A 24763-nucleotide genomic window follows, 5' to 3' on the forward strand; every position below is an offset into this window, starting at 1 on the left:
ACAGAGCTGTTGCACACAGAATCTGCCTCTCCCTGGGAGCCCAGCATGGGCACCCTCCACTGATCAGCCAATGGGGACTTCACCACTAGGATGAAGAGGAAATTAAAGAGCCTCCATGGAAGCAACTCTGGCACTTTACAGCAGAGGAACATATTTTTCTCTCAGCTCAGCGTTGTAGCTCATGAAGCCATCCACACCAGCCAGCCTTTGGCTCCCACACAGTGCCTGTCACCCTCACCAGGCTGTCCCTGCTCTTGTGCACCACACTTCCCTCCCTGATCCCCCCAAGTGCATAAAGGAGCAGCTCTGTGCTCCAAGCAGCACAAAGCAGCAGCAGCAGCTCCCAGCAGAGATGCACGTGGCCACCTTTTCTCCCCCAGCAAAAACTGCCTGAGCTGCCTGAAACATGCTTCCAGGCTGGGGAGGACCACAGGCATCTCGCAGTCCACTTGGCCACATCATGCTCCCCTGATTCACTAGGAACTCCTTCCCCTGCCAGAGGAGCATCAACCATCAGCTGGGGGGGCATGGAGAGGACACCTGGCCCCACAGCACTTGCCCAGCCCTGCCACATGCTCACAGCACCAGACTCCGCTCTCGCTGCTCTGGCCTTTGCTGATCTGGAGCTACTCTCCAGCTGCTGCCATGCTTCTCCAGCTGAGGAACGAGCTCCAGCTGCCATTGGGCATGCTAAAAAACCTGCTCTTAGACATCAAAACCTATTTTTCTTCTCCAGCCCAAGGAAGGAGTATCAAGCCAACCCTCAGTACTTTGGGATGGGCCAGGGGAGTCCTCACCGCGCAGGTGAGGGGGAGCATCCTGCCTAAGCCCCCTTTCCATCCCCTCCCACCAGGGAGAAAAGCAAAGAGAAAAGCAAGCCAAGGGCCAGGTTCCCTGTGCCCTGGCCAGGGCTGCCTTACAGTGGGTGAGCAGGAAGAGCTTCCCCAGAAAAGAGGGAGCCAGGAGTGCCCATAACAAAACTAGGACAAGGAAGAAGTCTGACCTTCTGGAAAATGGTGCTATGTTGGACTATTCCTGACTAGTCACTTGAAGCTATGGACAATTTTTTATTTCAGTTCTCAGCTATTCATGTTTGAAAAGTGAAGGGCACTTTGTTCAAAACCGGGCATTTTCTTAACATGCTTGCAGAGTAAGGAAATGGTGCCCACGGGGCTGTCCTTGCATGGGCAGCTTTCTGAGGCAGTTGATAAGCAATCCAGTTAAAAGAAGACTGTGTCCTATTGTTTTTAAAACCTTGTCTATTTGTTCAGATTTTAAAAGCTGAAACTGTGTTTTTACTGGAAAGGAAAAAAGCAAAGTGTGTCTTGCTGAGGTTTCCAGCATCAAAATGACTCATGTGGCTTCCAGAAGTGGCAGACTAGGAGATGACTTACACTCACACCTAGGGCTCAGGGAAGGAGAAGGTAGTGGCCAGAGTGGAGAAAGAAGGAGCCCAACAGTGCTTTTGCCTGTTTTGCTTGACTTTCTGACCTCCCGTGAAGACAGAGTTGGGGATGCTCAGGCTGCAGAAGAGAAGGCCATGGGAAAGCCTCACTGTGGCCATGATGGACTTGCAGGGACCACTGGGAAAGATGTGGGGAGAGGAGAAGGGGGAATGACTTTCAACTGCAAGGGGGTCAAATTAGCTTGTCTCTAAGGAAACTGGTATTTTGCACTGAGGGTGCTGAGGCACTGGCCCAGGCTGTGCACGGAGGCTGTGCATGCCTCATCCCTGGGAACATGCAAGGCCAGCTGGGACAGCACTCTGAGCAACCTGCTCTGCTGGGAGCTTGCTCAGGTTGGAACAAGATGATCTTCAGGTTCCATCCCAAGGAAAACCCTTCAGGGATTCCATCATTCTGTGGTTGCCATGGTCCACAGGGGTGTGGTCCTGGATCTGCTGTCATGTCACAGTTGGTGTTCCAGCTGGGACTGCCATCGCCCAGCCAAGGGCACAACACAACCAGTCGCCCTTGTGTGAGCCACGTGCTTCGCCCTGCTCTGAGAGCAACTCTGCCACCCTGCTTGTCACCTGTTCCCCGACAGTGCCATCAGTCCTGAACGCTCTCTGCTGCCTGGATTTTGCTATCCATCCCTGCAGGATGCTCCCATTCGTCCCAATGGAGGTACAGTGCCATTCCATGGAGGTGGACACCCCCTGGCAGCCCAGGCGGGCTGGAGCTGTGAGGGGATGCTGTGGGACAGGGACCCCACTCTGAGGTTTTGCTCCCTGTGCAGGCTGTCAGAGACCATGACGAGGAGATGGAAGTTGACAGAAAGTTTGATGAAGAGGAGAGCATGGAGATAGATCGATAAGAGAACGGAGAGGAAGAGATGGAGGTCGATGTGGAGCAGATAGAGGAAGAGATGGAGATTGATCAGGAGATGGATGAAGCGATGGAGGTGGACGAGGAGGAGATGGAGGAATATATGGAGGTGGAAATGGAAGCGTATGTTGAAGAAATGGAAGTTGATGAGAAGGACGAGGAGGAGGACATGGTCTTGGGATGAAGACCGACACCGGCAGCAGGACAGGCACGTGCTCCCCATGCCCTGCCCACAGGCACAGTGGCTCCCCTGCCACCAGGCTGGGGCTGAGCTGGGTGCAGGGACACGGGGACCCGGGGCATCCCTGCATTCTGGTGGATTCACAAGCACCACCCCCGGCCTGCCCTGCGCTTGCTTTGGGCCACGCCAGCCCCGTCCCAGCACCTGGGCCCAGCTCCCAGCCCCAGCTGGGCTCAGTGCTGGCGGCACAGTCCTGCTCTGCCAGCGTGTGCCAGCCTGGGGGCACAGGGAACAAACCCTCAGGGCCTGACTGCAGTGACCGTGCTGCTTGCTTTTCTTCCAGGACTGACGGCGATCTGAGACGTGGATGACACCCACCTGTATATACGTTTTTGAAAGAGTTCTTCGCTTGTTTCTTCTACGTAGATTTTAGATAGTGTTTTCTTCTGTAAATACGTTTTATACTTGGTTGTTAGATAGGTTTTTATGTAAATACATTCTATGGATTGTTGTTGTTATAAAGATTCTTACATTGTAAATACACGATGCAGTTCATTTTTGTTGCTTCAGCAGAATAAGTCCAATCATATTTGAAGAGCACTTGGAGCTGGCTCCCACTTCTATCCACAGGGCTAGAGCAGATGAGAGGCAGCCTGCATTAAGGCACTAGTTATTATTGCTTTTAGTCCAGAACACTCAACACCCCAACATCTTCCATCGACGGTTACAAGTGGGTGGGCAGTTTCAGCTACCAAAGTGCAGCTAGCGGGACTGTCTGCAACACTGGTCATAGCAGAGGTAAAAATAGCTATGCTAGAGCCTCATCAATAAATATAACAGTGAACAACCACCACCTTCAGTAATGAGCCAGGCTTTAGAGGACTCTGGTTTGCCATGAACAGGCAGGCTGGAAAAGGCTCTCCACATTGCTGAGCAGCTCCAGCCTTGTCCTACAGAGCTGTTGCACACAGAATCTGCCTCTCCCTGGGAGCCCAGCATGGGCACCCTCCACTCATCAGCCAATGGGGACTTCATCACTAGCATGAGGAGGAAATTCAAGAGCCTCCATCCAAGCAACTCTGGCACTTCATGGCAGAGGAACATATTTTTCTATCAGCTCAGCATTGTAGCTCATGAACCCATCCCCACCAGCCAGCCTTTGGCTCCAACACAGTGCCTGTCACCCTCACCAGGCTGTCCCTGCTCTTGTGCACCACACTTCCCTCCCTGATGCCCCCAAGTGCATAAAGGAGCAGCTCTGTGCTCCAAGCAGCACAAAGCAGCAGCAGCAGCTCCCAGCAGAGATGCACGTGGCCACCTTTTCTCCCCCAGCAAAAACTGCCTGAGCTGCCTGAAACATGCTTCCAGGCTGGGGAGGACCACAGGCATCTCGCTGTCCACTTGGCCACATCATGCTCCCCTGATGCACTAGGAACTCCTTCCCCTGCCAGAGGAGCATGAACCATCAGCTGGGGGAGCATGGAGAGGACACCTGGCCCCACAGCACTTGCCCAGCCCTGCCACATGCTCACAGCACCAGACTCCACTCTCACTGCTCTGGGCTTTGCTGATCTGGAGCTACTCTCCAGCTGCTGACATGCTTCTCCAGCTGAGGAACGAGCTCCAGCTGCCATTGGGCATACTGCAAAACCTGCTCTTAGACATCAAAACCTATTTTTCTTCTCCAGCCCAAGGAAGGAGTATCAAGCCAACCCTCAGTACTTTGGGATGGGCCAGGGGAGTCCTCACCGCGCAGGTGAGGGGGAGCATCCTGCCTAAGCCCCCTTTCCATCCCCTCCCACCAGGGAGAAAAGCAGAGAGAAAAGCAAGCCAAGGGCCAGTTTCCCTGTGCCCTGGCCCAACAGCAAAGTATAATGCTGATGGGTTTGCCAAGGGCACCCTGAGTGTCCTTGGCAGAAGGGAGTGCTGAGACCTTGCTGAGAGACCTTTGGAGAGGGTGAGACATTCAGTGATCCCTCTGCTCTCTGCAGGGTCTGCTTTCTTTCCAGGGTGACACAGGAATGGGATTCTGCTCTGATTGTAGCCAAAGCTGCAAACCCAGGGCAGCTGGCAACAAGCCCATCCAGCCTCTCACCTTGCCCTGAGCCACAGGGAATCCCTTTGCCTCTCACATCTCTCAGTGGCAAACTCTGAGTGCAGCAGAAGTGCTGGGGTTTTCTGACCTCAGAGAACCAGGAATGGTGTAAGGGGAGGAAAACAATTCCTTCATCTCTTTCCTGCCTTCCATATCCTGTAAAACTGGGAGTAAAATTGCTACCAAATATTCCTACTTTAAGAGTGATTCCACAGATAAATCCTGAATACCCAGCCTTGTCCCTCTGCCAGTGGCCACAAACCCAGGGCAGCAGGGCAGGGATGGCTCCTGGAGAGCCCCACGCACAGCCCTGGCTGCTCATGGCACACTCAGACAGCACAAGCGGAGCTCAGGCATGGACCTAGATGAAGGTTTTCCCAGAGAAGGAACGAGGGTGGATGAGTCCCAGCAGGACAGTCTGCAGGGAATGGCAGTGGTTTGGCTCAAAGCAGCCTGTCCTGACTTGTCACTGTCCTTTTCTCCATCAACAGGTCCCCATGGCCAGAGGCAGAAAATGTCCAACAGCAGCTCCATCAGACACTTCCTCCTCCTGCCATTCACAGACACGCAGCAGCTGCAGCTCCTGCACTTCTGCCTCTTGCTGGGCATCTCCCTGGCTGCCCTCCTGGCCAACAGCCTCATCATCAGCACAGTAGCCTGGGGCCACCACCTGCACACCCCATGTTCTTCTTCCTGCTCAACCTGGCCCTCACTGACCAGGGCTCCATCTGCACCACTGTCCCCAAAGCCATGCACAATTCCCTCTGGGACACCAGGGACATCTCCTACACAGGATGTGCTGCACACGATTTCTTCTTTCTTTTCTTCATCACGGCAGAGTATTGTCTCCTCACCATCATGAGCTATGACCGCTCTGTGTCCATCTGCAAACCCCTGCACTATGGGACCCTCCTGGGCAGCAGAGCTTGTGCCCACATGGCAGCAGCTGCCTGGGCCAGTGGCTTTCTCATTGCTCTGCTGCACACAGCCAATACATTTTCCCTGCCCCTGGGCCAGGGCAATGCCCTGAGCCAGTTCTTCTGTGAAATCCCACACATCCTCAAGCTTTCCTGTGCACACTCCAAACTCAGGGAATTGGAGGTCTCTGTTTTCACTACCTCCTTAGCACTTGGTTGTTTTGTGTTCATTGTTTTCTCCTATGTGCAGATCTTCAGGGCTGTGCTGAGGATCCCCTCTGAGCAGGGACGGCACAAAGCCTTTTCCACATGCCTCCCTCACCTGGCTGTGGTCTCCCTGTTTCTCAGCACTGGCACATTTGCCTACCTGAAGCCTCCCTCCCTCTCCTCCCCATCCCTGGATCTGGCACTGTCAGTTGTGCATTCAGTGGTGCCTCCAGTATTGAACCCTCTCATTTACAGCCTGAGGAACCAGGAGCTCAGGAATACCCTCTGGAAACTGAAAACTTGATGCTTATTACAAGTGAAATACCTCCTTTATCCTTCTGCACATCACTCTTAATGCAAGTTATTACAGGCCCAGCCTGCCTTCACAGGTTATTGGCAGTAGTTATGGTAGTTGTTCTGTTTTATTTTTTTATTCTTCAAAATGGGTGTGCAACTAAGTTTTATGATTCAACCCCATTTTTTAATTGATTGCTTACCTTTTAAATTTTACTCAGAGACTGTGCAAATGAGGGACTGTGCTATGTATTTAAATAGAATAAAGGGCCTTGCATTGACTTGTTTGACCAATATCCTTCATCTGATGCCACAGGAAAGCCGATGGCAGGGCCAACGTGCAGAGACAGAGAGAAAAGAGTCCCAGCACAGCAGCACAGCCAGGGAGCAGTATGCTTGCTCTTTCCAGCTCTGCTCTTCCCAACCCAACACTCCCCTTCCCAGCCCTTCTGTGGCTGTAAGGCCTGTCAGCTTGGTCACAGTCCTGCTGCATGTCTGTGCTGTGAGCACAGGCAGGGACAGGCCATGGGCACTGCTGGGACACAGCTGGCCTCCACCACAGCAGTTCCAGCAGCAAAGGGCATCTCCTGAGGGCACTGCAGGAAGGCTCTGCTCTCCCTCCAAAGTCATTCTTGGGAACCGAGATGTGCTATTTTATACTATATTTTATCCTAGTGCTACTTTGCACAGTACCTTATCACTTCTAAATGCTAAATTCATATCTGCGAAAGCCAACATTCGCTATCCACTCATTTACCACACAGAGGGTTGAGCAGCCGACTCAACCTTCCAGGCTCCGAGATTTTCTCGTCCCTGTCGCCTCTCCTGCTCCCGCTGTCAGACACTCTGCTGCTGTGGAGTCTCACACATCTAAGCCATCACTGCTGCCTCACCTTGGGCGCCACATGTAGAAGTTTTCATATTGTCACTGAATCTGCAGGAAAAACAAAAACCCTCCAAAACATTTTTAATGTTAGAGAGTCAAGGCGTTACTTTATTATCTGACCTGGACGTTGTTCTGGCCAGGATGTATCACAGAAATCATCTCATCCACACATAGCCCTGCTGTGCAGAGAGAATCATTCCATGATACATGGCTTTTACCTGATTTTCAGATATTTTATACAGTAAAAATACATAGGAAAGCATTGGGTCAGTGTTCATTGGTCTATAGTTGAGCAAACGCCCAGTATTCAGTTTCTCATTGGATCTGAATCTCCTCGCCTCTGATGTTAATTAGATTCTTCATTCCTCAGTTTCCTTTCCGGGCCAGGATGTCTTCACCCCTGCTGGAGGTGGTCTGGGGTTGTAGATATCCACTGATGTCCTGTAGATGCTCAGCTGATTGCCTTTATCTTAGGGTATCTTAGTTTATCTTATCCTTATCTTTATCTTATCTTTATCTTTAACTTTATTTTATCTTTTTCTTTATCTTTATCTTTTACCTTTATCTTTGGGTTCCTCCCAGTCTGTTGATATGCTGAGTCCACCAGACCTCACCTGGCAGAACAGTGCCTTGGAAAGAAACCTGAAATTCCTGTTTTGGCAGGGAATAAAGACAAACAAAACCTTTGACTAAAGTTATACAAAATTTTTAACTGGGTATATTTTCCAGCAAGTCCATCAGCTCTGGGTTGTGCATTAGGTTCAACTCCTCATGGCCATTTTCCCTGAGGAAATCCTCCATGGTTTTGGACTCAAACTCTCCATTTTTGAGGTCAAATTCTCCATTTTGGGGTTTTTCTCTTCATTTTGGGGTTTTTCTCTTCATTTTTGGGTTCAAACTCTCATTTTTTGGGTTTTTTCCCTAATTTTTTTGGCGTTTCTCTCTATTTTGGGTGTTTCTTTCTCCATTTTTGGGGTTTTTCTTCATTTTTGGGCTCAAACTCCCAATTTTTGTGGTTTTTCTCCATTTTTGGAATCAAACTCTCCATTTTTGGGGTTTCTCTCTCCAATTTTGGTCTCAAACTCTCCATTTTTGGGGTTTTTTCCCCTTTTTTTTTTTTAATTTCATTGTGTTTTTCCCTTAACTCCTCCCAGCTATGATGGTGACAGAAATCACAGCCCTGGGCTCCTCCAGGGACACAAAGCTCATTGGGCTCTGCTGAATGGTGAGGAAAAGTCCTGAAAAACCAATAATAACCCCAAAAAACACCCCAAAATAACCCAAAAATCCAGCCTAAAACCCTCAAAATCGGAGCTGGAAAACCTTATAAAAATCAAAAAAATCCACACAAAAATTCAAATAAAATTGCAGGAAAAAATGCAACCCCCCCCCCAAAAATTCCCTCCCCAAAAATCCCCCCAAACCCCCAAGAAAACAAACAAAAAATACCCCAAAACCCCCCAAAATCCCAAAATTTAGAAAAACAAACCCAAAACTCCCTGAAGAAAAGAACCCCAAAAAAATCCCAAAAGCTCCTGAACTGGAAAACTCTAAAGAAACCCCAAAATCCCCCAAAAAACCCAAAATCAAAAAAAATCCCCCCCAAAACACCCTAAAAGGACCCCAAAACCTAAAAAACCCCTTCAAACAACCTCCCAAAAACTTAAAATAAAAACCAACAAAATAACCCCAAAACCCCCTGAACTGGAAAACCAAGAAAATCCACCCCAAAAATCCCAAAACACACCAAAAAAAACCTCCAAAAGTTTAAAAAAACAAAAATCCCCCCAAAAACCTCCCTGAACAGAAAACCCAAAAAAGCCCAAAATCAAAAAAAATCCCCCAAAAACCCAAAGAAAACCCTAAAAAGCCCCAAAAACTCCAAAATAACTAAAAACCCCAAAACCAAGCAAAACAAACAAACAAGAGAAAGCAAAAAAAAAACAAACCCTGAAAAATCCCAAAATTAAAAAAAACCCCAAACAAACAAAAAAACCCCAAATTCCCTGAACTGGAAAACCCCCTAAAAAAACCCCAAATCCCAAAAAAAGTCCCCAAACCCCCCCAAAAATCCCAAAATCCACCTGAAATACTCACAAAATCCACCCCAAAATCCACCCCAAAATCCACTCCAAAATACCCCAAATCCTCCCCAGAATACCCCAAAAATCGTCCCAAAAATCTTTTGCCCCAAACCCCCAAAATTCCGTCTAAAAATCCCCAAAATCACAAATTCCACCCCAAAAAATCCCCAAATTCTCTCCCAACCACACCAATAAAAGCTATTTGGGGGGAATTTCAGGGGAATTTGGGGAGGACTTTGGGTAGATTTTGGGGAATTTAGGGGGAATTGCGGGGATTTGGGGGATTTGGAGTAAATTTGGGGTGTATTTTGGGGGAATTCAAGGGAATTTGGGGGTGGATTTTAGGATGGATTTGGGGTACTTTGGTGTCATGGGTTTGAGACTGGACATTGCCAGGAGGACACACGCAAACAGGGCAAACAGGCTCCAAGCTTAAAGTTGCAAAAAGTGTTTAATTACCTAACAGAATTGGAGGATAAATGCAGGCAAAAATAAACTTTTCATACAGTTTTTTGTTCACTCCCTCCTCCCTCTTAAGAACCTACAGTATTCACCCCCTTTCCTCCTTTACAATCCACAAGCCAGGTGGGGGGGGGGCAGGGTGTGGGGTCTCTTTTCAGTCCACAGAGCAGATTCTCAAATTTACTCATCACCACAATTCTTCTACTACAAATACTCTTTATCTCTACTTGTTTCTCTCTCTCCCCAGACAGTTTTCTGCTCTCACCCCCACCCTCTTAAGAAGCAGTCTCTGCACTCACCCCCCCCCACCCCTTCCCTCTCTCCAAACTAGCAACACAGACAGGGGGCAAGTTGAGGGGTCCTCTGGTCAGCCCAATCAGGAAAAGAGGTTCTCTATTTAGCCAGGGGTCCCTCCCACGAAAGACAGTCCTCTGAGAACTTCTTTGGCGTGGGTCCAATCTCACAAGCAACATCCTGCCCGAATCTTGCTGCAACGTGAGTCTTTTTGTCCATAGGGTGCTGTGCAGACTCTCCCGAGCTGAGGCCAGGCTGCTTCCATGCCAGGAGCAAGGAAAAAGCCTTTCTCTCCCTTGCAAGGCCTTTGCAGTATTAACTCTTAGATGAGACTCCTACTGGTTCACAGTCTTTTCCAGACATCCACCTGCTCCTCTGGCGTGGGCTGTGGGTGAAATTCTGCACTCCTGTGGACTCCATGGGCTGCAGGGGAACCTCCTGCTCCCCCCATGGTCTTCAGCATGGCTAGCAGAGGGTTTTCAGCTCCGGCACCCAGAGCACCTCCTCCACCACTTTCTCCACTGACCTTGGCGCCTCCATGCTGTTCTCCCTCTACATATGAAGTTTAATAAGTCCAAGTGCCGAGTCCTGCATTTTGGCCACAATAACCCCCTGCAACGCTATAGGCTGGGGACAGAGTGGCTGGACAGTGCCCAGGCAGAGAGAGACTTGGGCGTACTGGTCAAGAGCCGACTCAACGTGAGCCAGCAGTGTGCCCAGGTGGCCAAAAAGGCCAATGGCATCCTGGCCTGGATCAGAAATAGTGTGGCCAGCGGGACCAGGGAAGTCATTCTTCCCCTATACTTGGCACTGGTGAGCTGCACCTTGAGTGCTGTGTCCAGTTCTGGGCCCCTCAGCTCAGGAAGGACGTGGAGACACTTGAGCGCGTCCAGAGGAGGGCAACAAGGCTGGTGAGGGGCTTGGAACACAAGCCCTGTGAGGAACGTCTGAGGGAACTGGGGTTGTTCAGCCTGGAGAAAAGGAGACTCAGAGGTGACCTTATCACTCTCGACAACTTCTTGAAAGGTGGTTGTAGTGAGGTGGGGGTTGGTCTCTTTTTCCAGGCAACAACTGGCAGAACAAGAGGACACAGTCTTAAGTTGCGCCAAGGAAAATATAGGTTGGATATTAGGGAAAAGTTTTTTACAGAAAGAGTGGTAAAATATTGGAATAGTCTACCTGGGGAGGTGGTGGAATCACCATCCGTGGACGTGATTAAAAAGAGATTGGATGTGGCACTCAGTGCCATGGTTTAGTTTGGTTGAGGTGTTGGGACATAGGTTGGACTCGATGATCTTGAAGGTCTCTTCCAACCTGGTGGTTCGGTGATTCTGTCATTACCCTGCCCTGAATTGACAGTGTCCCTAACTGACCCCATGCTGCCCCGTGGTGGTGTGAAGGAGGGACTGCAGGGCCACACCGTGCTGCTTAGCCAGACCTAATTAAACGCTAATTAATTAATTAACCCATAATTAGCCCCATGCTGCCCCTTGATGGTGTAAAGGAAGGACTGCAGGGCCATGCCATGCTGCTCAGCTGGACCCAATTAATTAAACCCAACCCGTATTAATTAACCCCTAATTAACCACACACTCTGCTGCTCAGGCTGCCTGCAGACCCTGACCCTAATTCAATCCGTGCCATTTTTGGGGTGATTTTGGGGTTTTTAGGCCCATTTTGGGATGTTTTGGAGGGAGACCCCTCCCTGAATAAAAACCGATCGTGCCTTTTTTGGGTCTCCAGTGTGGTTTTTGGGGTTTTGGGGGGATCTAGGAGGGTCTCGGTGGGAATTTGGGGAGATTTCGGGGGATTTTGGGTAGGATTCTGAGGGGAATATTGGCGACACAAAGGGAGGGAGGGAGGGAGGGAGGGAGAACGAAAGAGAGCGAGCGAGCGAGCGAGCGGGCGAGCGAAAGAAAGAAAGAAGGAAAGAAAGAAAGAAAGAAAGAAAGAAAAAGAGAGACCCAGAAAGGAACTCCAGACAGGAACTGGGACAGACAAGCAGAACTCCTGGAGAGCAGATGGGCTCAGGTTGACCTGTTCCACCACCACAGCTATGGGATCGTCACCCCGTTCCCTGGCCTGGGCAGACCCAGAACAACCAAATCTGCATTAATTTTCCCCTGAACCCCAAATTCACTCCCAACTCCCCAAGTCACTCAGTAAAATGGTGCAGCTTTACATCTCTTTGTTTCATTTCCTTTATTTTACCTCAACTTTGGTTCTTCTGACTGGCTGAAGAAGGAAATTATTTAGATTAGAAAAGACCTCCAAGATCACCCAGCATTGCTTGATGACACCAGAAGAAACTACTACACAGCAGGTGAATTTTAGGGTGTAAATTCAATAAATCAGCTCTTCCCAATGAATTTCCAGTGTTGATCTGAGTCCCAATGGATGTTCCTGCAACTGTGCTTGTCCAGGTGGCCACAGGGAATCAGGAGGACGTAGAAGCCACCAGCCAGGTGTATTCACAGTGTTGGTCACTGGGAGTGAGGGTCACCAGGGCTCTTCCCAGTGTGGGTCCTCTGATGGGGGATGAAGTTGGAGCAGCACATGAAGCTCTTCCTGCACTCGGGGCACTTGCAGGACTTCCCTTACCGGTGGCTCCGATGGTGTTTGGTCAAGTGAGAACTGCAGGAGAAGCTCTTCCCACACTCAGGACACTCATAGGGTCTCTCCCCGGTGTGGATGCGCCAGTGCCTGATGAGGTGTGAGTTCCTTCTGAAGCCCTTCCTGCACTCATGGCAGCGGAAGGGCCTCTCGTCTGTGTGAATCACCTGGTGCTTGAGGAGATCTGAGCTGACTGGAAACCTCTTCCCACATTCGGAACACTCATAGGGTCTCTCCCCAGTGTGGATCCTCTTGTGGACAACCAGGCTGGAGCTCTGCCTGAAGCTCTTCCCACATTCAGAACACTCGTAGGGTCTCTCCCCAGTGTGGATGCGCAAGTGGTTGACGAGGACGGAGTTGTGTTTGAAGCCCTTCTTGCACTCAGGGCAGCGGAAGGGCCTCTCATTTATGTGAATCACCTGGTGCTGGAGGAGATCTGAGCTGGTCACAAACCTCTTCCCACACTCGGAACACTCGTAGGGTCTCTCCCCACTGTGGATCCTCTGGTGGATGATCAGGTGGGACCTGTGCCTGAAGCTCTTCCCACATTCCCCACACTCATAAGGTCTCTCCCCAGTGTGGATCCTCTTGTGGATGATCAGGTTGGAGCTGTTAATGAAGCTCTTCCCACATTCCTCACACTCATAAGGTCTCTCCCCAGTGTGGATGCGCTGGTGGCAGATCAGGTTGGATCTCTTGCTGAAGCTCTTTCCACACTCCAAGCACTTGTGGGGCTTCTCCCCATCATGAAGCTGCTCTGGAACCTGCAGTTCTGAGCTCTGATTAAGGCTCTTCAATTCCTGGCTCATGGAGATGCTCAAAACAGCCTCTTCCACGACGTTCTGCTGCAAGGATTTGTCCTCTCTGGTCTCCACCCTTAGCTCACTGCCTGGGGGAGGAAGGACAAGGAGAGGATTTGGGATTTGCCTCCATGCCAGAGGGAAGGGGAAGGAGATCCCCTCAGTCCATCCCCCAACAGCAGCAGGGCTGTGCTGCAGCCAGGGGCGATGCTGGGCTGGGAGATGGAGGAGAAGAGAGGGGGAAAGGGGCAGTGACATACTCCTCACCTGCCTGGGCATCCTGGGGCATCTTCCTCTTCCTCGCAGCTTCCTCCTCCATCCAGCCGAGGTTTGGGAATGGGAAATCCTGGTTTGGGGAAAAACAAGGAGTGACTACCTTGGCTTTGAAGGTCACCCTGTCCAATTCATCTCTAGAAGTCACCACGGCTCTGGGCTTCATAAAAACCTCCAGACCACCAGGATTCAGCCCCAAAACAGACTCTCCCAGCAGTTCTCCCTCTCTGGCCTCTCCACTCTGGGGTTCTGGGTTTCCCCCTGTCAGGGCTGCAGGGGTCCCATGTCTACTGGGGGTTCCCCTCTCCAGCATCCCCACTCTCCCCAGACTGATTGAGGTCCCAGCAATCCCAGGGGTTCCCCCTCTCCAAGTTCCCCACTTTGGGCTTCTGGGGGTCTCCTCTCTCTGGGGTCCCGCTTAGGGGAGTCAATGGGTTTGGGGGTCCTAGGGATCCCCTCTCCCCTGTTCTCTCACCACGCTGCCAGGGGTTCCCCAGCTCTGCCATTGCCCCTCTCCATTCTCCCCTCCCATGCCTCTCCCAGGACTCCCCAAAACCAGTGTCCCCCACCCCCCACTGGGTCCCACATGGTCCCCACGTGACCCCAGGCAGAGCCCAACCCCCACCACGCTGGGGATCCACATCCCCCCACCCCCCACCGGGGCTCTGCCAGCACCGCCATGGGAACCCCCAAAAACACCTCCTGGGGACACCCCAATGTCCCCCCGAGGGGCATTTGCATCACCTGACTGGGGCTTACTGGGACCATGTGGGGAGGAAACTGGGGACACATTGGGACAAACTGGGATCATACTGGGAAAAACTGGGACCATACTGTGGGCAACTGACTGAAACTGGGGTCATGCTGGAGGCAACTGGGAGTAACTGGGAAAGACTGGGATCATTCTGAGGGAACTAGAACCTTACTGGGGCAGCTGGGAGTGCCTGGCAATGACTAGGAGCATGCTGAGGGCAACTGGGATATACTGGGAATGTCTGTAACCATACTGGGCTGACTGGAACCACACTGGGAACAGTTGGGACCATGCTGGGGGCAACTGGGAGCAACTGAGAGTGTCTGGGGCCACCCTGGGCAGGACTGGGACTATAGTAGGAGCCAATGGGGGCAAGTGGGATCATCCTGGGAGGAAATGGGAACAATTGGGACTATGCTGGGGGCAACTGGGATCATACTGGGATCAGAGTATGAGTATAATACCAGTCTCTCCCAGCTGGGCCCATGCTGGGAGAGACTGGTATTATACTGGGATTGACTTGGAGTGGCTGTGGACAACTGGAATGATGCTGAAAGCAACTGGCAGGAAGTGGGAATGACTGGCAGCATGCTGAGGGCAGCTGGGATATACTGGGAGAGACTGGGAGACACAGGGATCATACTGGAAGCTACTGGGCTCATGCTGGCATTGACAGGGAGCAACTGGGATCACACTGGGGGCCACTGGCATCATACTGGGAGGAACTGGGATCATACTGGGATTACAGTGGGTGTCAATGGACTCTGACTGGGGCTTACTGGGACCTACTAGGCCCATGCTGGGAGCCAACTGTGGATACACTGGGAGCAACTGGGAATGACAGGGTGCATGCTGCTGACAACTGGGATCTACTGGCAGTGACTGGGATAATCCTGGGGGCAACTGAACCATGCTGAGGTAACTGGGAGTGCCTGGGAATGACTGTGAGAATGCTCAGGGCAACTGGGATATACTGGGAGTGCCTGAGGCCATGCAGGTGGTGACTGGGACCATACTGGGAAAGACTGAGAATGTGCTGGGGGGAACTGGGACCATACTGGGGGCAAGTGGGAGTGACTGGGGCCCTGCTGGGAGAGACTGGCATCATGCTGGACTCATATTGGGATTGTACTGGGAGTGACTGGGACTATGCTAGGGGCAACTGGGAGAACTGGGAACACACTGGGCAGAAGAGGGAGGAACTGGGAGCAACTGGGACCGTGCTGGGGGCAAATTGCACCATAATAGGGAATGAGTGGGAGTGACTGGGTTCATACTGGGAGCAACAGGGATCCTACAGGGAGTGAGGGGAAGTGATCAGGGTCAGACTGGGATAGACTGGGCTCATACTGGGAGTGAGAAGGAAACTGGAACCACACGGGGGGGGGGGGGTGGGCGGGGGAGCTGGGAATGTTGGCAACTGGGCTCATACTGGGAGTATCCACTTGCAGGACCCGGGAGCCCTGAGCCCCTTTCCCGGCCATCCTGCCCCCAAGCCACCAGACTCCCCCACCAGGGCTCCCAGCAATCCCAGGCATTGCCCCTCGCCGATTCCCCGCTCCGGGCTGCTGGCGCTCTCCTCTCCCTGCGCTTCTGCTTAGACAAGCCGCGGCTCCCAGAGCTCCCCAAAAGCCGCTGTCCCCCCCTCCCCCGCCGGTCACCCGCTGGCCCCGGGCACAGCTTGGAGGGCCCGGGCAGAGCCCAACCCCCACCGCGGGGGGACCCGCATCCCCCTGCCCCCCATCGGGGCTCTGCCCGCACCGCCACCGGGACCCCCAAAAACACCTCCCGGGGAACCCCCCATGTCCCCCCGAGGGGCAGCTGCGGCTCGGCTTTGGAGTCCCGAAAACTCCAAACATCCCCCAAAAACCCCAAACGCAGGGACCCCCCGGATATTTGGGGCGAGCTCCCCCTCCCCGCTCACCTGCGGGATGGGGGCGGCGATGCTCCAGGGGGGCTGCGAATTCAGGGAGACACAAACCGCGTGGCTCCTCACCGATCCTCCTTTGGCCCTCCTCTTCCTCATCCTGTTCCTCTTCCTCTTCCTCCCGCTCCTCCCGATCTGTCTCTCCTCCTCCTTCCCCGCCCTAATCCCACCTCCTTCTCCTCCTTGCCCCAATCCCTTCTCCCGCTCCTCCTCCTCCCTGCTTCTCCTCCGCCGTTGCCGAGTCGCAGGCCGCGGGAGGAGCGGGGATGCAGCCGGGACAGCTCGGCATGGGCAGCGCGGGGCTCTCGGCTGCTCCCAGCCCAGCGCTGGGGACAGGGGGAGCCCGGCCTGGGGAAAAGGAGAGGGAAACAGGGAAAACTGGGGGCTGCAGATCCAAAGTGGCCTTGCTGGGGAGCCTGGGCAGGGAGTTGCAGCCCTTGGGGCTCTTGTGGGGAGCCTGGAGATGCGGGAGGGGGGAACGCAGTGAGGGGTGGGGGATCCCAGCAGTGGCAGCACTGGAGTGACTGGGCTGTACTGGGATCATCCTGGGATCGTACTGGGATCATCCTGGGATCATACTGGGATTATACTGACAATGACTGGGCTGTACTGGAGCACCTGGAACCTTACTGGGGTGTCTGGGAGTGACTGGCAATGACTAGGAGCATGCTGAGGGCAACTGGGATATATTGGGAGTGTCTGTAACCATACTGGGTGACTGGAACCACACTGGGAACAACCAGGACCATGCTGGGCAGAACTTGGACCACACTGGGAGCAACTGGGGGCAAATGGGAGTGACTGTGTCTACACTGGGGACAAGTTGGCCTGACTGGGACCATGCTGGGATGGACTGGGATGTTACCAGGGGACACTGGGTGTAATTGGGATCAGACTGGGAGGAACAAGGAACAACTGGAACTATGCTGGGGGCAACTGGGACCATGTGGGGATGAGAGCAGCTGGACCCATGCTGGGGGAGACTGGGATCACACTGAGGGTGACTGGGATCATACTGGGATTGACTGGAACCATAGTGCAGGTGACTGGAAGCAGCTGGAACCACAGCTGGGTCAACTGGGAGCAACTGGAGCCATGCTGGGATCATACTGGGAGTAACTGGGAATGACTGGGATTATACTAGGGGCAGCTGGGAGAACTGGGAACACACTGGGTAGAAGTGGGAGGAGCTGGGGGCAACTGGGATTGTTGCATCATAATAGGGTGTGACTGGGAATGGGTTCATACTGGGAGCAACAGGGATCCTAGAGAGAGTGAGGGGAAGTGACCAGGGTCATACTGGGAGTGCCTGGGAGTGCCTGGGCTCATCTTGGCTCCTACTGAGGTCCAGGGGGATCCCATTCCATTCCTAGAGGGTGCCAGGGGTCCCAGCGTGCTCCCAAAGGGGATCCTGGGAATTCCCAGGGATTCCACTTTCCCCCTGTTGCTCCCTCAGGCACTGTCGTGTCTCCCAACCTGCAGCTCCAGGATCTGCCCCTTCTCACAGCCCCGAGACCCTCCCTGTTTCTTGACCCTGGCAGCCCCTGGAGCCCCATTGCTGCCTCTCCCAGTCCCCAAAGCCTCCTTTCCTCAGCCCCAGGGACTCCCTGAACCCTCCTTCCTGGAGGTGCCCTTTGTGCCACCTGTAAGCCCAGCATTGCATGGGAGCTTGGGAGGAGACACAGGTGACCACAAGTGACCCCAGGGATATCGGAGAGCACAGGACATCAGGCTCAGTGTATAAAGTGGGGGAACAAGGAGGAAGGCCGCACAGCAGAGCTCCCTGCTCCAGCTGGCAGGGCCTCAGCGCCCGCCCTGTGCCCTCCCGCCCCGATGGCCGCGCCAGGCCCTGCTTGCTGCCCTGATGGTGGCACTGCTGGCCCCCAGTGCTCTCCAAGGGCTTCTCCGGGGCACCTTCCTGCGGCCTGTCAGTCCCTGCACCACCAGAGACCTGCAGGGGCAGGGGCTGTTTACAAGGGCCTGCAGGGACAGCACCAGGGCCAGTGGCCTCCCACTGACACAGGGCGGGTTGACGCTGCAGGTGTGGCACAAACTGTGGGCTCTGAGGCTGCTGAGGCCCTGGCCCACGCTGCCCACAGAAGCTGTGGCTGCCCCTGGATCCCTGGCAGTGCTCCAGGCCAGGCTGCATGGGCCTTGGAGCAGCCTGGCAGAGTGGAAGGTGTCCCTGCCCACGGCAGCAGCCTTGGAACAAGAGGATTTTGAAGGACCCTTCCAAGCCAAGGCATTCTGTGATTCTGTGATCACAGGGGTTGGGGCAGCTGGGCTTAGATTGTGATTAGAACCAGTTCAGCACTGCAAGTTTGGTTGAGTTCAAGGAGACTGTTGACGAGCCCAGATTGACAACTTGTGAGATTTATCAATATAGAGGTCTGGCTGAGATCAATAAAAGCTTGCACTATCCAGATTCTGCAATATTGTAGTTTATTGAAGCAATGTGTTCCAACAGATAGTGACACTATATATGGCTTTACTGGTATATAAAAATAGTATTATAGAGGGAATATATTATATATATGTTATCTATATAATAAATAGATCTACTTTTTGAAGATCTTTCCAGACCTAAATGCACTAAGAGTGTTACTGTGTCACAACAGATAGTGACAACACTAAATATGTGCTCTATTGTTATTGTTTAATCATAATTTAAAATCGTCATAGTAATACAGAATTAATATATAATCATAATTAAAAATCTTCAAATATTTATAATTATTATTTCTCATTATGTAATAATTTCAGATTTCTTACTTTTGATATTATTTAGTATATGGTTTTGTTTTCTTGTCTTTTAATATTATATATGACAACTAATGAACCATGTAATATATAATATGTATGAATTAGATATATTTATCTAGGAAATAAAAGTCTAGATACTTCTATATACAAGATTTCAGGTCAGCTCCAACACAGTTGGTACAATGCTGACCTAAAGATGTCACTTCTGGGGACAGGGAGAGACACAGTCCATTGTCTGATCCCAGGCCAGCAGAGCTAGTTTTTCCTCTCAGTCATTTCTTCCCTGTTTTTTTGTCTTTTTCTGCCCCACATTCCCACTTCCTTCATACTGTAACTTTAGGTCCTTCCCATAGGGCTGGAACAATTGCATGTTACAGGTGGGGTTTGGTGGCTTTGGCCATGCGTGTAAGGCATGTGCTCTCTTCATCTGCATTCTTAGGAGTGGGAAAGTTTGTATGCAAGTAGGGCTTAATGCAGATCTGAGTGACTTGTTTTGGAACATGGAATGATACCAGGAGGTAGAATAAACACTCCCGTGGTCCCCCAGCTGCTGAGGCAGCAGGAGAGGCTGTGGGACCTTTGCCAGAGTCTTTGCACGCATCCTCCTCTCCTTTAAGGAGCAGATTTGTACAATGAGCTGCTTCTCTGCCGCCAGCTGTGAGCATCTCAAGCACAGCTCTGTGCAGCAGAACCACTTCCAAGGTGTCAAGGCTTAAGGATTTCCAGGAGACGATGTTGCAGATCCGGGTACTGACTTATCACCTGGGAATGGACAACCGGATCCACGGCCATACGATGGAAGAGATTGAGTGTCTCAGCCGTTTGGACATCTGGGGGCAAAGTGATCTCCTCAGGAAGCCTCTGGTTGCCCACAATAAAGTGGTTCAGACGTTTGTCTTCCAGGCTTAAGCGCAGGCTGTTGCTAATATCCACAATTCGCCTCAGGAAATGTCTCATTTGCCACTGTGACACCGGTACAGCGTTCAGGAGGTGCATGACAATGGTCTTCATGGTGTAGCTGGAAAAGCCTAGGCCCTGACGAAGACAGGTGAAGAACTGCAGGTACTTGAGGTGCAAGCTGTAAGGGGGAGCCTGCCTGGCAATGTGCCTGAAGAACTTCATCTCTGCCACGGCGAAGGTCTCGAGCCACCTTGTTCTTGGGGTGAGGGGCTTTCTAGACTCGCTGCTAACAAAGACGTCTGAGTCGCCTCGCTGCACCCCAAAGAGCATCTCAATCCTGAAGCTTTTTCTGCCGTTGGTCACCTTGAACTGGCAGGAGCGTCTGGAGGGCAGCAGCACTAGACGCCAGTTGTGTGACTGAGGCAAAGCTGGCCAGATGTCTCTCAGCAGTTGGTAGAACCAGAGGCCTGTTTTCTGCACATCAAGGTAGGAGCTGGTGCACAGGGTGTGAAGGAGGCTGGGATCCTGATTCCTCCTCAGCTCCTCCTCGGGGTGGTGCAGGAAGCACAGCATGTTGTCAGCCTGCTGCTCCCTTGTGCAGGTGCACTCCAGCTCCACGCGGACATGGAAGCTCCTGCCAGGCCTCCACATTGCATTGGCCAACTCCAGGTGGAAGGAGTGCCCTTGGGGAGGAGTCATGGGTACAAGAAAGCGATACACAACATCCTCCTCTCGGGCAGTCCAGCCTTCAAAGGCATTGCCCACCTGGATGGCTTGTTGCAGCACCGGGTAGAAACTGTTTGACAAGACACGTCCAGAGAAATTGATGAATCTGTCCATCAGGTCAGTTGTCCACATGCAGCCTGTCTCCAGGTCCTGTACAGGCCACTGGATGCGCCACAATAGCCTCCATCCTATGAACACGTGAATAACATCGTGTACTACATTTGCATCTACCATTCTGAATGCATTTGCACCATCATTTTCTTCTTCATGCTCCTGTCTCCTCAGGCTCCTTTCCCTCCAGAAAAACCATAAGACCAAGAGAGAGACCAAGATGACAGGAAATGGCCAGAGCTGCCAGTACTGCAAGGCAGACCCCAGCAGGTCTCCCCAGACCCAGCCACTCTGCTCCAGGAGTCTGAGCTGCTCCAACTCTTGCTCCAGCCGAATCCTCTCCTCTTCCAGGCGCTTTGCACGCAACTCCATGTGCAGTCGCAGTGTCTCCGCATCCATACCACCATCCATGGGCTGTGGGTACTGAAGAAGGCTATGCAAAGCAAGGACCAGGAATATCCAGGACTCCATGGTCTGCAGGAGGATGGAGAGAAGGCCTTGAGTGGGGCTGGGAGGGAGGCAGCTGGCAGAGGGGGCAGCAGGGGCAGGAATCACAGGGATGTGGGGGCAGGAAGGAAAGGGCCCCAGAGAGCTGGCAGGAAGCAAGGCCTGTCCTGCTGCCCCAGCAGCAACAGCAGCAGCAGCACCGTGCCCTGCCCAAGGCTCTCCTGTGAGGGGCTGTCCCTGCATGCATGGGGAGAAGCCACCCCCGGGTGCAGTGTTTCTGCCCCAGCCCTTGTCCAGCCCAGCCTCCCCTCCACCTCCAGTGTGCACTCACCACTTGCCCAGGCTCAGCCGGGGCAGCATTGTCTGCCGGGGCCTTTTATAGCTGCCCCCATTGTGACATGTCCCCTGTGATGTCACAGGTGCCACAGCGCATCACAGCCAGGCCAGCCCCACTCTTTGTCCCCAGCCCAGCTCAGCCACTCAGAGTGGCTCTTGTTCATTGCTTAAGGCTGCCTTTGAGTAAATGTTCTTCAAAGACCTTCCTTCTTTTAAATCTTTCTGAGGGTGGTAACTCTGCTGTTTCATAGGGCAGTCTGTTCACAACCTTGATATCATTTTTGGTGAAGGAATAGAGATCCAATCTAAACCTCCCGTGGAGTAACTTGAGGTAATTTCCTCTGGTCGTATGGTAGGTTTCCTGGGAGAATACACTGACCCCCGCATGGCTACAACCTCCTTTCAGGGAGCTGAAGAGAACCATAAGGCCCTCCCTGAGGCACTTTTTCTCTGTGCTAAACACCCCCACCTGCCTCAGCCCTTCTTCATCAGACTTGTGCTCCACACCATTCCCCAGCTCAGTTGCCCTTCTGTGCACACACTCATGCACATCCATGTCTTTCTTGTTGTGAGGAGCCCAAAACTGAAGGCAGGATTGGAGGAACAACATCACCAGTGCCCCACGGCAGGGGACAATCACTGCTCTGGTCCCACTGGCCCCACTGGTTCTCACACAAGTCAAAATGCCATTGGATTCTTGGCCACTCGGGCACACTGCCATCCATCAATCAGCACCCCCAGGGCCATTTCTTTCTCAGCTTTCCCACCCCTCTTGCCCCAGCCTGTAGCACTGCACGGGGTGGGTGTGACCAAAGGGCAGGACTCAGCATTTTCCCTTCTTCTGTCTCATACAGGTGGACTTGACCCACCCATGACACCTTTCCATAGCCCTGAGTAGAGCCTTCCTACCCTCAGGCAGATCAACACTGCTGCCTTACTCACTGTCATTTAGATTGAACTCCATTCACCACCATGCTGTCTCATAGACCTAAGAGCAGTGTCCAATTGCTCCTTTAGGACCAACAGGCTTGGGGCCAGTAGCCTTTCCTGGGAGGAGTTTGTTCCACTGCTGGGCCATCCCCACAGTGAAGAAAGAAGCTTTCCCTAATCACCAACCTGAGCTTTCCTCGGTGCAGCTTTAAGCCATTGCTTTGCATCCTTTCCCCAGATCCCAGAGGAAAATCAACACCTCCCGGGGTGCTTCCCCTCGTGGGGAAGCTGTAGACAGCAGTGAGGTGACCCCTCAGGCTGCTCTCCTCTCAGCTGAACAAGCCCAGCATGCTCAGCCGTGCCTCATAAGAGCAGCCTGCCAGTCCTTTCCTCATCTTTCTTGCTCCCTTTGGACAGCAGCTAACATTGCTCTATGCTTCTTGCAGTGTGGCTGCCAAAGCTGCACACAGTGCTCGAGGTGAGGCCACAGCAGTCCTGAGGGCACTTGGCCCAATCCCTTCTTTGCACTGGCGAGCTCCACTGGGCCTGATGCAGCCTGGGACAGGCCTGGCCCTTCTGGCTGCCAGGGCACTTGGTTGACTCCTACTGACCTTACCGTCCAGCAAAAGGCCCAGATCCCTTTCCAGAGCACATACACTTCTGTTTGCCACCTAAGTTGCTGAAGGAGATTCCCTGGCAGCCAAACCATCCTTCCAGCCCTCTTGCCTGGCTTGCAACACTTTGCAGTTGCCTGCTCCTGTGCTCTATGGAAACATCCCTAATAGAAAGGCACGAGCATTCGAGGCAGTGTTTCTGTCCAGGCCTTCATCCAGCCCAGCCTCGCCTCCACGCTTGCACTCACTGCTTGCCCAGGCTGTCCTGGGGCAGCATTACCTGCTGTGGCTTTTTACAGCTGCCCGCATGGTGACACTTTCTCAGTGATGTCAACGTGCCACAGCACTCCACAACCAGGCCAGGGAGACGGTGAAAATTATCTTTGTAGCCACTGTGGTCTTTAGCACCTGCTGTGCCAGGGAGACCATGTAGAGGAGGAAGCTGCTGCTCTTGTCAGAGGGCTGCTGTGCAGGGATTCCCTTTCCTTGCTGAGTCCCACATCCTCCCCTCTTTTTCCTGCAGTATGAGATCAGGGGATCATCTGCATGGTGTCGGGAGGCTTGGGCTGCAAAGGCAGCTCCTCTCAGAGGAGAGAAATGGGTTGTCAGTGGGCAGCAGAGATTCAGGCTGCCAGGAAGTGTTTCCATGTAAGGAGAACCTTTCTGCCACATACATCAACCAAGGGAATCCATCCCCTTTCAAAGCAGAAGGAAAAATGTGAATTTTCCTGGTACAATATTGAAAGCTTTGGAATGGAAGTCAGTGCAGGAATGTCCCAGGATGTTTGTGTGGATTTTACTAACCTGCAAGGCCAGACTATGAAGATGGGATCCCTGCCCCCAAGAAATCCCCTCTTGCTCTGGGGCCTTCCATGGTATTGGCAGCACAAGTGAGAGCCCTTCCTTGGCCTTTGCCTTCAGCAAGGCCCCAGGTTGGGCAAACCCTGAATTCCCTGTGAAAGCAGGTCAGGTTCACACTGGCCTGGAGGATGACAGAGGACAAGACAAGCTCAACAAGGTGCTAATGCAATGCAGCTTAGGCTCCAGCTTTCTGCCCTTGTATCTCTGGAGCAGAAAATTCAAATGTTAGTGCTTGGGTTTGGCGATTGTGTTGTGTTTTGTTTGCAGCTCTTTCCCCCACTGGAAGATCTGTGGCATTTTCCATGTTGCACACCTGGGTTTGAGAGGTCCACTCTTGGTGCTGCCTAGATCAGTGCCAAAAATGTGCCTTTGCCCCTCTCTCTCCCCTTTATGATGTCTCTTTGGAGGGATTGATGGGAAACACCCTTTCTCTTTTCTCACCTTGTGCTCAGCAGCTGGGAGAACCACAGACTCCTCCTGCCCTGCCCCAGCTTGAACCTGGAAGGGTTCTGCAATAGGGGAACAGGGCATGTTGCTGGCGGCTCAGCTGCCAGCACCAGTGCTAGCCTGTGTGGAAGGCTCATCTGTATGGCTCGAGTCAGCTCCCAGCTGCCAGCATCTGGGCTGTGTCCTGCCCCACATTCATGCTGCCATCAAGTCGGAGGCCACAAACCTGACACTGACAAGTCCACCTAACACCCATGTCCTCATGTGCCACATCCACACATTCTTTGAATGCCTTCCAAGCATGGCAATTCCACCAAGTCCATGGGCAGCCAGTGCCAGTGCTTGACAACCCTTGCAGTGGAGAATATTTTCCCTAATACTCAATCTAAACCAGTCCTGGCACAACTTGAGGCCATTTCCTCTTGTCCTGTCCCTTGTTCCCGGAGAGCAGAGCCTGAGCCCCATTTGGCTGCACCCTCCTTTCAGGGAGCTGTGCAGAGCCAGAAGGTCCTGC

General features: G+C 52.6%; 2 protein-coding genes across 2 annotated transcripts in view; both read right to left on the bottom strand.

Annotated features, from left to right (window-relative positions):
* Nucleotides 1-11744: 11744 nt before the first annotated feature.
* LOC146424105 (uncharacterized) overlaps nucleotides 11745-24763 on the bottom strand; it is a 261931-nt gene continuing 248912 nt past the window's right edge. The window contains exon 4 of the mRNA XM_085043916.1: nucleotides 11745-12329. The gene's annotated coding sequence lies outside the window, so the exon portion shown is untranslated. The remainder of the gene's footprint in view (nucleotides 12330-24763) is intronic.
* On the bottom strand, nucleotides 18540-21399 carry LOC146424106 (inositol 1,4,5-trisphosphate receptor-interacting protein-like 1). The gene has a single exon (XM_085043879.1). It carries the CDS (start codon nucleotides 21302-21304, stop codon nucleotides 19583-19585), a length of 1722 nt encoding a protein of 573 aa, XP_084900005.1. The 5' UTR covers nucleotides 21305-21399; the 3' UTR covers nucleotides 18540-19582.

The sequence above is a fragment of the Lichenostomus cassidix genome, unplaced genomic scaffold (assembly GCF_008360975.1).
Source record: "Lichenostomus cassidix isolate B80296 unplaced genomic scaffold, HeHo_3.0 HiC_scaffold_42, whole genome shotgun sequence".
Taxonomy (NCBI): Eukaryota; Metazoa; Chordata; class Aves; order Passeriformes; family Meliphagidae; genus Lichenostomus; species Lichenostomus cassidix.